We start from the raw sequence: 14306 nt of genomic DNA on the forward strand, positions 1-14306 counted from the left end.
GATAATTCCTTCTTTCTCTTCCTACTTCAGGGGGTAGGACTCAAGATATGCAAATGTACTTTGGACTCGTATGAAATATATAAATAGAAGACAATATTAAACTTCTGTTGGGACTGTCTGCAGTTTCTTTTCTATCACATCAGAATGTGCGTGCATGCTCAGTCACTTCAATTGTATTCAGCTCTTTGTGACCCCATGGACCATAGCCCACCAGATTCCTCTGTCCATGGAATTCTCCAGGCAAGAATACTGGAGTGGGTTGCCATGCTCTTCTCCTGGGGATCTTCCTGACCCAAGGATCGAACCAGTGTCTCCTGCATTGTAGGCAGATTCTTTACCACTGAGCCACTGGGGAAGCCCATCACATCAGAATGCAGTTACTGAATTCAAGCTTTCTAATAGATCAGAGCCTTCATTTTTCCCCCCCTGCCAAATATAGTACAAATTTGCTCTCAGACTTTATACCTAATTAAATATGGACTCCTCATAGTTTCACAATAATCATTTCTAGCTCATGACGTGCCACATTGACTATGCTATGGAGGGCAAGTAATGTAGGGACTCCTGAGCCACAAGTAGAGGAAAGACAGTTGTTTTGTCTTTGGAAATGAGTCAGCAACAGCTTTAGGGAAGTTTCTTGTTGAGCAGTTGCAGCAATGCATTACCGAACAGCTTTGAGCAATGTCCAGGGTAAGTCTTCCTCCTCCTGCACAGCCCTCTTCCAACACCATGACCTTCCTTCGAGGTAGAAGACTCAGTAGTTCATGCTGCAGTAGCCAAGACATGATCTTTTCCTGTACAGAGCAAACAAGATCCATCCACCGCCAGCATGACATCGAGGTCTGGGTAAGAGGGAAAGAGGTAACGCTGACAGGATTGCTGTCAAGGTCCGGCATCCTCTGCTCAAATCTCAGCTTGCTCTTGACAGCCCAGCCCCATCACAGTCATTTGCACTCACTCATCTTGCAGGGACTTGGAGGACCAGAGGCCCCCACTGCTGCCATTGCTTTTGGAAGATGATGGACCCCACAGCAGCCTGGGCTCAGCCCTGCTCCACAGCACAGTTTGCAGACAGGGAGCAGATGTCAACAGTGTTCCAACCGGTGCTCCACCAGAGCTGCGTGCAGCTAGTTTGATGCTTAAAAGTCCTAGTAGTGTAAAAAGAAATCAGAGTAACAAATGAGCACACCTCGGATGCCACCATATTTACCACTGCTGCCTTCTTTTTCAGTCTCCCTGGTTTTGCTTGCAGAGTTTACCTTCCATGCGCTTGGGTTCCCTTCTCCCTTCGCTGATGAGCAGAGCTCTCTCCTTAATTAAGTGAACAAGTACTCATACACACAGGCAGCGTCTCTTTTGGCAGGACGATCTGAGCAGAAACAGCCCCCGAAGCAAGTGAGAATGTTTGTCAAGCTGTGATTAAGTAGCTGTGATTAAAGAGCGAATAATTACCTGCCCAAGCAAAGGGTTCCTAACATGTTCTAACTCCTAGGCCATAATCATGAAACTTATGGGGCCAGAAGGTCTGCGTGATGGTTCATTTTGGGGGCTGGGGATACAAGATGCTCAGGACTTAAAAGTTTTCATTTGTGAAATCCAGAAGCAAGAGGATGCCATCTAAGAAGTAGCTATAGCTACCAACTGAGTCTTCATTTCAAAGATTGCCCAGGTCTCTGGGTACTTGAAGACCACCATTCTGAACCATTTCCTCCTGGTGACAGACATGAAATTCTCATGTTTGACTTACTCTTTGGACTCTGTATAATTCCTAGTGAAGTATCTCTAATTCCTTCTCTCTCTCCAACTCAAAAAAATTATTTTTGGAGAACAGGTGAAAGAAAGTGATATTGTATTTATTTTTTATTAATTTTAAAAAGGGCTATACTTCCTGAAAGTGTGCTGATGAACTGTGGCTGGTCGTCAATAACTTCAACACACTGCACAATGCGTTTTGTATCCACAAATGTGTTTGCTGTTCTAAGCCAAGGCAGCCTCTTTCTGCCTTTTCTAACATGTCCATCTTCACCCAGTTTGATATAATTTGTCCTTCACGCAAAGCCTCAGTAACATTCCAGGTCACAATACCCTACAAAAGTGGTGCAGTTTGATAGTTAAAATTGTAGGCACCAAACCCTTACAATTATGACCTGTTCTTGGGTTTGGCTGTGCTGGAAAATTGGCGGCATATTTACTGAGATTAATTGGAAGCAAATCCCAAAGAAACAAAACATACAAAAGTTTGAGTATAGTGGCTTCCCTGGTGGTTCAGTGGTAAAGAATCCGTCTACCAATGCAAGAGACATGGATTCCATCCATGATCCAGGAAGATCCCCTAGAGGAGGAAATGGCAACCCACTCCAGTATTCTTGTCTGGAAAATCCCATGGACAAAGGAGCCTGGTGGGCTAGTCCATGGGGTCACAAAGAGTCATATACGACTTAGCAACTGAACAATAACAATGACAAAAATGGTTTAGTATCATCAGCATATCCAACTCCAATCTGGGGGCTTTGACTTTTACTACTTATGAGGTTGAGGTGTTGGTGGAAAACATGTAGACATTAGGGTTTGGAAGACCCAAGATCTAATCATGGTTCCTCCTTGGCCTTGGGTGAATCATTAATCACATTTAACTATCAAGTTTCTTGGCTCTCAAATAAGAGCAGTAGAACGGCTATGACATTTAGAGACTATGGATGTGAAATGTTCTGCCAATGCTTGGCACATAGTAACACCTAAGAAGAAAACCTTAAGAAAATATTTATTTACCCAATAACACTGTTCACTATGGATGGACCAATCCAAGTAGCTGGCAAGAGCATTAGAAGCCTTTTGGAGAGTGTTAGCAGACCCCAAGTGATTATAGGCAGAAGCAGGGTTGGCTGAGACCTCCCTTATGGGAGGTAAAATGAAGAAAGCATAACACGTAAAATGCTTTTCTGAAATCCTTGCAAAGGTCTGGGGAAATTTCTGAATAAAGAGACTCAATGTCTCTCTTAATGCATGCAATTTGAATTGCAGAAGAAACGCAAGTTTCACCTATCCCATAATGTCAAGTTGATTTTTTGCTGATGTTTAGACAATCCCAAAAGCAACTGCTTTTTATAACACATTAGAGAAGATATTTTGATCACTGTTACTCTGGGTACATTCTCCAAACTCCAAATAGAAGCAGTAAACATGTGAGTATAAATATGACGATCATTTGTTTAACTGTGACAATTTTAGAGTTTTTGGCATGCTCCAAGGTACAGAGATTTTTGTGGATGAGTAAAAAAATAACTCGTGTATTGTTTATCCTGCTTTGACTAAGTCTTGGGTGACATTATCAATTTTTCGTAAAACTGGTGTGTTTATACCTAATATCAAGTCATGGGAAAGGAAAAAAATGTTAAAGTTTGCCTCCCTGGAGGGCCTGGGGATGGAGAAGCATGCAGCAGACAATTATTTATGGATAGTTTTACATGAATACAATTGTCATGGATTTTATCTGATGACCAGAAGGTTTTCAAATTGTTGTCTTTGATTAGAAGTGGCATTAAGGCTAGTTTTCTGGTGATCCTAAGCTTTTTAGTATTTAAGATTTAAATTTGTCTCTAGAGGTGTTTAAAGACCAGCTCAAACATGGAGTCATATTCTGGTGAAGAAAAACTGTTACCCTTCTTTTCATGGAGTTGCTCTTCCTGTAAGGGTGAGCTTGGTATGAGTAGTTTTAAAAATTCGTATCCTAAAAGAAGTTCTTCTCAACAATGAAACTGAAGCGAGGTTTATGTAGTCAAGTCCTTCCTGCGTGCCTCCATGCACAATATGACACCCACATCTGGAAGAGCCATCGTGAGATGTGCAAACAGACCAGAAGAGTCTAGAAATCTAGCCAGCATCTACTGCCAGAGTCCAAGTTACCATTGTCTAACTGGACGACGACAAGACACTTTCCAGAAAGGACTAAGAAAGCAGTAACATTCTATGTCAAAACACAACCAACAACCAAATTTCAACTCATGTGCAACATACCTCCCATGGCAGTGTGCAAACAAATTAGCCTTTTAGAAGGATTTCAGAAAATTATCACTTTGCTGCAAGGAAAGAAGGAAAAGATGATGGTGCCACTACCTTTGCAGTGAAGGCTAAATAGTGTTTGTAATGGGAAATCCCCTGGTGGTCCAGTGGTTAAGACTCTGCACGCTCACTGCCAAGGACCCGGGTTCAGTTCCTGGTCAGGGAACTAAGATCCCGCAAGCCATGTGAGGTGGCAAAAATAAACAAACAAACAAATAAATAAATAAATAAATGAAAATTTTAAAATGGCAATAATCTGTTTTAAAATTCTTAGAGGGAATTACCCCCAATAGGGGAAATAGACCATAGAAATGGTTAGTAGTTTTAGACCAGTGATTCTAGTCAAGCATTATTTCAAAAACATAAATATTTTTTTAAATTCCTACTGAGGAATGTGAAGATATTTTAATTTTTACAGATAGTCACCATCTGTATCTTTGCAATATATTGATTCTTAAGGTTTACCAAACTTTGATATACAGAAAGAAAAAATAGCTCCTCCCCCAAGTTCTTGTAAAAAGTGGGAATAGTTTCAATAAATGGGCGACTGGATCTCTTCTCAGCATAAATAGGCTTCTGTCAAAAACAATTTGCAAACTTCCGTTTTTGATGGGCTTAAAGTGACCAGAAAGCATCTTCCTAAGTATATCTTTCAGAGTTCAGGAAGGAGCTGCTTGAATCATCAGGCTTGTTCTGGCATGTCCCATGTGCCCTGGGGACCACGGACCTCACTCATTATGCAGTAGTGAAGTAGCTGAGAAAAAACGGCAATGGTGATATGCCATTCAAAATATTATATGCTCTGGATTTTCATAATGGAATTCTGGAAAAATTAAGTGATTTGCCAAAAAAGCCTTCCTATGCCATGTTGAAAAGGCTGTGGAGTAATTTTGCAGCCTCTATCTTAGCTTGAAAGTAGCACCCACCCCACCCCAAACTCTTGATCTTTAAATATGTTACATAAGAAGCCTTCCTCCACCTGATCTTGGAACCACTTAATGGAATTCTGTCCGCAGAAGTTGAAGAACTAACTCTCATCCTTACTGTCTTCCATTAGGAAAAGCCATCCTTTTCCCAACTGGCTTTTTCAACACTCTCTCGACCCAAGTGCAGATGACCATTGACATAATGAGTGCCCCTCACCCTCATCCTTAGGGAATCGGGAGCAGTATCCCGTCAAGCAGCAGCAAAAGGTAAACAAAATCTCACTGTCAAGTTTCACCCAAGCTGAGAAAGGGTGGACTGTAAAACTTGCTCTAAAAATAATGCGTCTGGATATTGGCCACCATCTTAAGGCTCTTCCTCTCCAGGCCTTCTCCCCATAAAAATCCAATGTGGTTTTCAGCAAGTTTAGCCTGGAAATAAAATCCCCTCACTCCATCAAGAAATAGCTCCAAACTTAGAGTGCATGCTCAAAATATTCATGATGAAATCATAATCCTATATTTATCGTCTTTTGGATTGTGTATGAAATTCTGTTTCCCATGGTGTTTGTCGTTGAAAGGGGCAGGCGTAGAAAGCAGGCTCAGAGAATGACCCAGAGAGCATTAGCCTCAAGGAAATGCTGTTTCTCATAGTGAACTGGATGTTGGTATGACATCTTCCTTCGTCTCTAAGCCCTACCTCTGCCCCAGAGTCAGCTCTCCTCCCCAGCCCATTCCCAGCTGGTCCCTGGTTTACTGGCTGTGTCTCAGCACCCACGGAACATGAACTGGCCTTCCCAGAAGGAAGTGGAGAGTAGGTGCCTAAGATCGCCCTCCCATCCTTCTGACCTTTCCTGTCCTTTAGACTTCCTCCCCATTTTCGCTGAGGGAGATGGTGTGGATCTTAATGGTCGGAATCTGATGATTCTCTCCACGACTGGGGGTCGAAGGCCCCAGGCAACAGCACACTTGCAAAAAGCTTTTACTTCTCACCCGGCTAGTGGTGCAGGCCGATGGGTCTCTGGCCACCGCCATCCTGGCAGATCCACGGGGTAGGGAAGAGAAAATTTTCCATTCACAGACCCCATCTGTCTTGGAGATCTTATAGAAAGTCTCTGCAGAACCCACCGGAATGCGAACCAGATCCTTGTGCTGTCCCTCCAGGGCGTGGCTGGGTGCATGCAGCGTGTAGCCCAGGGTGTGTTTGGAGGACTGCTTTCGTCGCAGACACTGGATTCTCAAGACATTCTGAAAGGCCTTTTTAAACTCTTGACTGGAGCATGGGTATATAATGGGGTTGATGCAGCTGTTTAGATAACCAAGCCAAAATGCTATTTTAAAAACGGTTTCTGAGGGCCTGAAATCAGGAAAGAAAGACCCTGGAAGAAAACACAAGAGATTCATACATGTTATTTGCAAGTAAATGGGCCACTTGGCTAGGAAAATAAAGCAAACCCTCCAACAAACACCTTTATTGTATCTCGAAAAAGCTCCAAATGATTCCAAATGCGTTTGAGTTTTCACATTTGACTGACCACATCCTTGATAATATCCTCAAAAGCCATTCACACTTGGTCCACATGAGCAATATCATTTACGGGAAAAGACCCAAAGGATAGGGCTGAACTGGTTCTTAGTGATGAAATATTACTTGATGTCCACTAAGAAGCTTTAAATCATGAAAACATGAGATGGAGGCTGAGTCTACATATGCAAATTGTTTTGCCTGAATTTAAAACTAAGTTGAAATTCGTCCAAACATTCATATTAAAATAAGATCACCTGAATTGTCCTTTTGTTCTTTGATGCAGTATTATATGGGCTTCCCAGGTGGCGCTAGTGGTAAAAACCTGTCTGCTAAATCAGGAGACATAAGAGAGGAGGAAGGCATGGCAACCCAATCCAGTCTTCTTGCATGGAGAATCCCATGGACAGGGGAGCCTGGCAGACTACAGTCCATGGGGTCACAAAGAGTCGGACATGAGTGAGCAACTGAACACACATGCAGTATTATACAGGTACAGCCTAAATATTAATAATATGAATCTTTTTCTCTCCTGGATGTTGGAGTAGTATTTTCTAATGAGAATCTCAAATTTACAAACTATTGGCTTTGTCAACTTTGACCAGTGATTTTTTTCTCTGACGATGCCTTTTGACATTGCAGTAGACTCACCTGCTCAAAATACTCAAATAGCAGCCAAATGCTTCTTAAGAGCTTGACATGCAGGGTCTTTCCCAGTGCTAAACCTACTCTAGCCTTCTAACATTAATACTTCCACTGTAAACAGACACACTACTAACTGATGGATAGGCTTAAAAACCTACTCTGGCAATTTTCTCCAAGTCACTGCCCATTTTTTTTGGTCCTCTCAAGTTGGGCCCAGATGTCCAAAATGCCCTTTACTGTCCTCTTTACATACTCAAGTCATTCTTTAACTTACCCAGCAGGACTCAAGTTTCAGGTCTCTTTATATTTTACATAGTAACTATCTCATAGCTCCTGGAGGCAAAATGGCAAAACCAAGTTATCTTAAAGTGGGAAGAGTGTTAAAGTGTTAGTCGCTCAGTCGTATCCTACTGTTTGCGATGCCATGGACTGTAGCCCACCAGGCTCCTCTGTCCATGGAATTCTCCAGGCAAGAATACTGGAGTGGGCTGCCATTTCCTTCTCCAGGGGATCTTTCTGACCCTGGGATTGAACCAGTGTCTCCTGCATTGCAGGCAGGTTCTTTACCACCTGAGCCACCAGGGAAGTGCCGTGCGAACAGTCTTAGAGGTTATTGTATTCAATTATTCAATTTCCAAATTAAAAAAGCAATGATTAAAGTGGTTGTCACAAACTTAATAGCTATGTACTTATACAGTGATAGATAAAGAGATATAGAACTGCTAGCTCAGTATTATTTATTTTCTGCACAATTTTTTTCTTTTGCCTCAGCCTCGTAAAGATCTTGATTTTATGTCTTTCTTTTTCTCTCTGCTCTAGAGAACCACCAGAGTCATGACAAACTGATGGATAGGCTTAAAAATCTACTCTGGCAAAGAGTGCCCTGAAATTTAGCGAAGAATCTCATAAATATAAACAAAGAATAAAGTTAAATATTGCAGAACCAAAGAAGGCAAAATGGTACAATGATTGATGAGAGTATTTTTTGTCTCTGAAGCATGTTCTCTGTTAAATTCAATGCGTCTCAAAGAAATTAAAACACATACAGGCACATGCAGAGATGATGGTTGTTAAGTGGGAAAGTATTACCCTTTATCTCCAAAGCTTTTAACATTTTCCTATGGTTATAATACAATGTACTCATATTGAGTGTCTGGTTTGAGCCAGGCTCTGTACTAAACAGTCTACATAAATTTAATCATCATTAGTAACATCAAGAGTCATATGATTCCTACTGTATAGCACATGGAAGTCTACTTAATACTCTGTATGGGAAAATACCTATATGGGAAAAGAATTTACGAAAGAGTGGATCTATGTAAAACTGATTCATTTTGCTGTACATTTGAAACTAACACAGTATAAATCAACTATTAATGTATTCTAATAAAAATAAAATTATATGATTCATATCAACATCCCCATTTTACAAATTAAGAAACTGTGATTTAATGAGATTGAATAATTCAACTAAAATCACACAGGCAGACGGTTAGCTGGGATTTGAAATTGGGAAGTCAGACTTTAGGGCCTATGTTCCTTTATCATATCTGAAAATACATCAGAATAATGCATCTCTAGGGAATGAGGATGATATATGGAGAATGATAAAGGGTACAATTGGGGGCGTTAAACTAGAAAGATGGTTTCTCAAACTTAATCTGAGAGATGAAAAAAGCAGTTAATATGAACATGAATGGTGATTCTTGTGAATGTGGTCAGTTCCAGAAAAATCCATCTTAATTATGATGCCTATACGTTGTTCCATATTTCTTCCAAATAGCAACAGTGACAGGATTAAGGGGACTCTCTTCTCAAGGCAGGACTTGGGTTGGGCTTAATGAGGATATATGAGCAGGGCATGCTCCAAATTACCTTGTCTGGGAATTTCACTCTTCTGTAAATCAGCTAGGGAGGGGAGTGTGTGTCCCTTATTTGAAGAATTTAAATTAAGAGAAAAAGAAAAAAAATATGTGAATTCTGAATGCTAATGCTAGTAAGATGATTTCAGATCCTTGGAGTTTCCTATAATTCCTTCAGGGATACTCTTTGTATTCACAGAGTCCTGTTCTGCATTAAGACATCTCAGCATTTCCTTTCAGTCCATTTCCTCCTACTCCTCTTCCCTCCCTTGAAGTCTCCTTACAGAGCCAAGCTACTCTGGCCTTCCTGTTGTGTTCACAGCTTCAGAGATAAATATCGGTCCTTTCCCTCAGGTGCCCTGCTCAAAATACTCATTTCCTGGTGGCAGCTGAGGCATAGGATGAGAAAAGTGAAAGTGTAAACGTGTTAGTTGCTTAGTCACGTCTGACTCTTTGTGACCCCATGGATTACAGCCCACCAGGCTCCTCTGGCCATGGAATTCTCCAGGCAAGGATACTAGAGAGGGTAGCCATTCCCTTCTCCAGGGCATCTTCCTGACCCAGGAATTGAACCCAGGTCTCCTGCATTGCAGGCTGATTCTTTACCATCTGAGCCACCAGGGAAACCCATAGGATGAGAAAGGAGATGGTTAAAATGAATTTACACCTAGATTTTAAAGACAGTCCTGTTTTAACCCTGCAGAAATACTGTCTTGCTAATTATAATAAATCTCTTGATATTGGCTTTTAAGACAGTGATCCAGATTCTTCTGGATCAGAAGCTCTCTCATAAATGAACCACTTGGTTTATCCCATCAGGTGTACGACAGCACCTATATGTGTCTAAACCTAGCACGATGTGCCCATGCCCAATCCGACAGTTCCACAGAGGCAGGTCACGGGACCCATTTCTCCTCCCTGCAGTCTTTCATCCTCCCTTTCAGGTGATTCTCTTTTGGTAGCTCCCAACTGGGGTTTTAGAAAAGGCAGAGGATTCAGAGATAAAATTGCCAACATCCGCTGGATCATGGAAAAAGCAAGAGAGTTCCAGAAAAACATCTATTTCTGCTTTACTGACTATGTCAAAGCCTTTGACTGTGTGGATCACAATAAACTGTGGAAAATTCTGAAAGAGACGGGAATACCTGACCTGCCTCTTGAGAAACCTGTATGCAGGTCAGGAAGCAACAGTTAGAACTGGACATGGAACAACAGACTGGTTCCAAATAGGAAAAGGAGTACATCAAGGCTGTATATTGTCACCCTGCTTATTTAACTTATATGCAGAGTATATCATGAGAAATGCTGGGCTGGAAGAAGCATAAGCTGGAATCAAGATTGCTGGGAGAAGCATCAATAACCTCAGATATGCAGATGAGGATATAACCCCCCTTATGGCAGAAAGTGAAGAAGAACTGAAGAGCCTCTTGATGAAAGTGAGAGAGTAGAGTGAAAAAGTTGGCTTAAAGCTCAACATTCAGAAAAATAAGATCACGGCATCTGGTCCCATCACTTCATGCAAATAGATGGGGAAACAGTGGAAACAGCGGCTGACTTTATCTTTTTGGGCTCCAAAATCACTACAGATGGTGACTGTAGCCATGAAATTAAAAGATGCTTACTCCTTGGGAGGAAAGCTATGACCAATCTAGACAGTATACTAAAAAGCAGAGACATTACTTTGCCAACAAAGGTCCATCTAGTCAAGGCTATGGTTTTTCCAACAGTCATGTATGGATGTGAGAGTTGGACTATAAAGAAAGCTGAGCACCGAAGAATTGATGCTTTTGAACTGTGGTGTTGGAGAAGACTCTTGAGAGTCCCTTGGACTGCAAGGAGATCCAACCAGTCCATCCTAAAGGAGATCAGTCCTGTGTGTTCATTGGGAGGACTGATGTTGAAGCAGAAATGCCAATACTCTGGCCACCTGATGCAAAGAGCTGATCATTGGAAAAGACCCTAATGCTGGGAAAGATTGAGGGTGGGAGGAGAAGGGGATGACAGAGGATGAGATGGTTGGATGGCATCACCAACTCAATGGAAATGAGTTTGGGTAGACTCTGGGAGTTGGTGGTGGACAGGGAGGCCTGGCGTGCTGCAGTTCATGGGGTCACAGAGTTGGACATGACTGAGCGACTGAACTGAACTGAACTGGGGTTCGGAGAAAGACTCCTAACTGTATTTCCTTCAAATGTTTTCCAAAAGTTAAAAGAAGACAGTACAGGGCTTCTTTCCAAACTTCTTCATATATTCACATCTTTAAAAAAAATTACATTTATTTATTTATTCGGCTGTGTTGAGTCTTAGTTGTGGCACTCAGGATCTTCATTGCATCATGTGGGATCTTTCAGTCCACCCCATGGACTCCCTAGTTGTGGCACATGGGCTTAGTTGCTCCAAAGGCATGTGGGATCTTAGTTTTCTGACCAGGGATCCAACCTGAGTCTCCTGTGTTGCTAGGCAGATTCTTAGCCACTGGACCACAAGGGAAGTCCCTTATTCACATCTTTAGATCTCTTTCTTCCCTTCATTTTTCCTCTCTAGGAAGAGAAGACTGAGCTGTCATCAGGCTTGGAAAAGAGCTGTTGCTTCGTGGTCCCCATCAGGGTGCTCTCATCTCAGGATCCCTTCCTCTGCTCAAAGCTTTCTGCTCAGGCATCACCCTTTTCTGAATTCCTCACAATTTCTCTTCCCAACCTCTCTTTCTTCTTGATGATGATGATGTTTTTTAGACCAGGAAGCTTGATCATGATTCTCTTTGCTGTCCACCCATCATGGCATGGAGCACCGGGGTTGAATCTGCCTGGTTTAGGGACAGATGTCTCTGGACCCAGTCACTTAGGATGAAAACTTCCTTTTAGCGGGAACCATGTTAGTTCTTCTTGCTCACAGAGCTCCAGAACCCAGCACACTGCTAGTGTTTCAAAGTTGTTGTTTAGTCGCTAAACTGTGTCCAACTCTTTGCAACTCCATGAACTGTAGCCCACCAGGCTTCTCTGTCCATGGGATTCCCCAAGCAAGAACACTGGAGTGGGTTGCCATGTCCCCCTCCAGGGGATCCTCCCCACCCAAGGATCGAATAGGCACCTTTTGAATTGTCAGGCAGATTCTTTACTGCAGAGCCACCAAGGAAAGCATCCTCCTAATTTTTGCTGAATGAATGGCCAATTTCTTGACTGACTGACTGAATAATCCTCCCTGTCCTCCCCATCACTCTGCTTCACAGTGTGGCCTGGCTTCTTCTCTGCTTCACAGCCATGGCCCTTATTTCTCATCACACCCCTGCCTTCCTTCTGTTGTCTCTTTCTTCTATTTTGGCAGAGTTTCTGCTCAAAACTCTGGTGTTCTCTGGGCTGTTCTTACACTATCTGATTTGTGTGTTCGTCACTCAGTCGTGTCCAACTCTTTGCAACTCCATGAACTGTAGCCCACCAGACTCCTCTGTCCACGGGATTCTCCAGGCAAGAATACTGGAGCAGGTTGCCATGGCTTTCTCCACTATCTGCTTTACCTTACTGCATTATCTGGTATCTAGTACTCTAGTTTTTCTCACCATGTTCCATAGGAGGAGCCAGACATTTGAATTACCCACAGGAGCATGGGGTCTCCTATTTCTCTTGTCATCGTAGGTATGCTGGGCACTTCAACAATTTCTGTTCAGACTCTGCTGCAAGAAACACAAATAGCTTCCGGCTTAATTCCCAGAACTCCTCCCCCTGCAGGTCGGGTCATCCCTTGCATGTGAATTTCCTTCACTGAATTCTGGAGCTTTGGAAAATCCCCAAGCCTCTAGAGACTCTTCCATGCACTGAGTTTCCTCCACGATTAGGTCCTGCTGCAGAATTTCTGACTGTTTTCGGGTCCCTCCAAACACTCTGATTGACTAAAACTTGGCCAGACTGAGACGGGAAGAGCCTGAGTTTATCCCCTCAACACCATCTACATCTTCGCCCTTGGAGAGTCATTATTCTCCTTTCCATTGTCGAGGGCTCTAGATACCAAGGAGAAATTGAAACTGATGATTTCAAAAGATGCACCTAAGTCTCACTCGATGTCTTCTCCCTTGCGAGCATTTCACTTTTGGTTTCTAATCTGGGGCTCATCTGTAGGCTTATTGTGGAAGATACCAGGACCCATCCCAGTGAAGGCTACACTATAGTCACATTTTAGCTACAAAGTTACAGCAAAGTTTGCTCTCAATGGTCCCAATATAAAGAAAACTATTTTCTGGCCAATATTGGCCTCCCAAGTGTGTTTTATCCACCAGTGTTCCAGTTGTCTCTAAAATATATGAGGATAAAAATAGAGTTCTCAGGAGAGGGTGGGATGAACTGAAAAAGTAGCATTGACATATATACACTATTAAGTGTAAAACATATGGCTAGTGGGAAGCTGCTGTATAGCACAGGGAACCCAGCCTGGTGCTCTGTGATGACCTAGAAGGGGTGGGATGAGGGGGGCAGGGAGAGAGAGACAGGCTCAAGAAGGAGGTTGTTGTTATTCAGTAGCTCAGTCTCATCCGACTCTTTGTGACTCCATTGACTGCAGTACACCAGGCTTCCCTGTCCTTCACTATCTCCCGGAATTTGCTCAAACTCATGTCTATTGAGTTTGTGATGCCATCCAACTATCTCATCCTCTGTCACCCCCTTCTCCTCTTGCCTTCAGTCTTTCCCAGGATCAGGGTCATTTCCAGTGAGTCAGCTCTTCACATCAGGTGGCCAAAAGAAGCTTCAGCATCAGTCCTTCCAATGAATATTCAAGGTTGATTTCCTTTAGGATTGACTGGTTTGAACTCTTTGCTGCCCAAGAAGGAGGGAAGACGTACATATACACATATGGCTGATTCATACTGTTGTACAGCAGCAACCAACACAACATTGTAAACCAATTTTCCTCCAGTTAAAAAATTAAAAAAACCCAGAAGTTCTCAAATTCCAATCCGGCACTGATAATTAAAAGTTGCCTCTTGAGTTCAGCTCCTGTCGAATCAGGAGGATTCGGTACAGAAGTTGGAAGCCATGAATCAGTCTTCTTGGTTCTAGCCTTCCAACTTCTACACTTAGTTTCACCTGCCTGAAAACTTGACATCTGAATGACAACTTTGAGAGATATCAGGTTATGACAAGCTTTAATTAGCTGGAGTCACAGGATGTTAGAATGTGAAGAGTGGCAGAAACTAGGAAACCTAGCAGGCACTGTCAACCCCTCCATAACAGATGAAGAGTGTACGGACAAGAAGGAAAAGTGGTTTCCATAAAACTATCTGCTCATCTGTGGTCCAGAGACCCA

General features: G+C 42.5%; 1 protein-coding gene across 2 annotated transcripts in view; it reads right to left on the reverse strand.

Annotated features, from left to right (window-relative positions):
- Window positions 1-1782: 1782 nt before the first annotated feature.
- The window catches only part of ADRA1A (adrenoceptor alpha 1A), a 103996-nt gene continuing 91472 nt past the window's right edge, over window positions 1783-14306 (reverse strand). The window contains exons 2-3 of one of the 2 annotated variants that reach the window (XM_081516851.1): window positions 5976-6361; window positions 1783-1794 (exon numbers count right to left, since the gene is read on the reverse strand). In XM_081516851.1, coding sequence (XP_081372977.1) covers window positions 1783-1794; window positions 5976-6361 — 398 coding nt within the window. Of the gene's footprint in view, window positions 1795-5843; window positions 6362-14306 lie in introns of those variants that run through there. The other variant, XM_081516840.1, reaches the window with a different exon arrangement.

The sequence above is a fragment of the Giraffa tippelskirchi genome, chromosome 1, assembly GCF_054371585.1.
Source record: "Giraffa tippelskirchi isolate mGirTip1 chromosome 1, T2T-mGirTip1v1.2.pri, whole genome shotgun sequence".
NCBI lineage: Eukaryota > Metazoa > Chordata > Mammalia > Artiodactyla > Giraffidae > Giraffa > Giraffa tippelskirchi.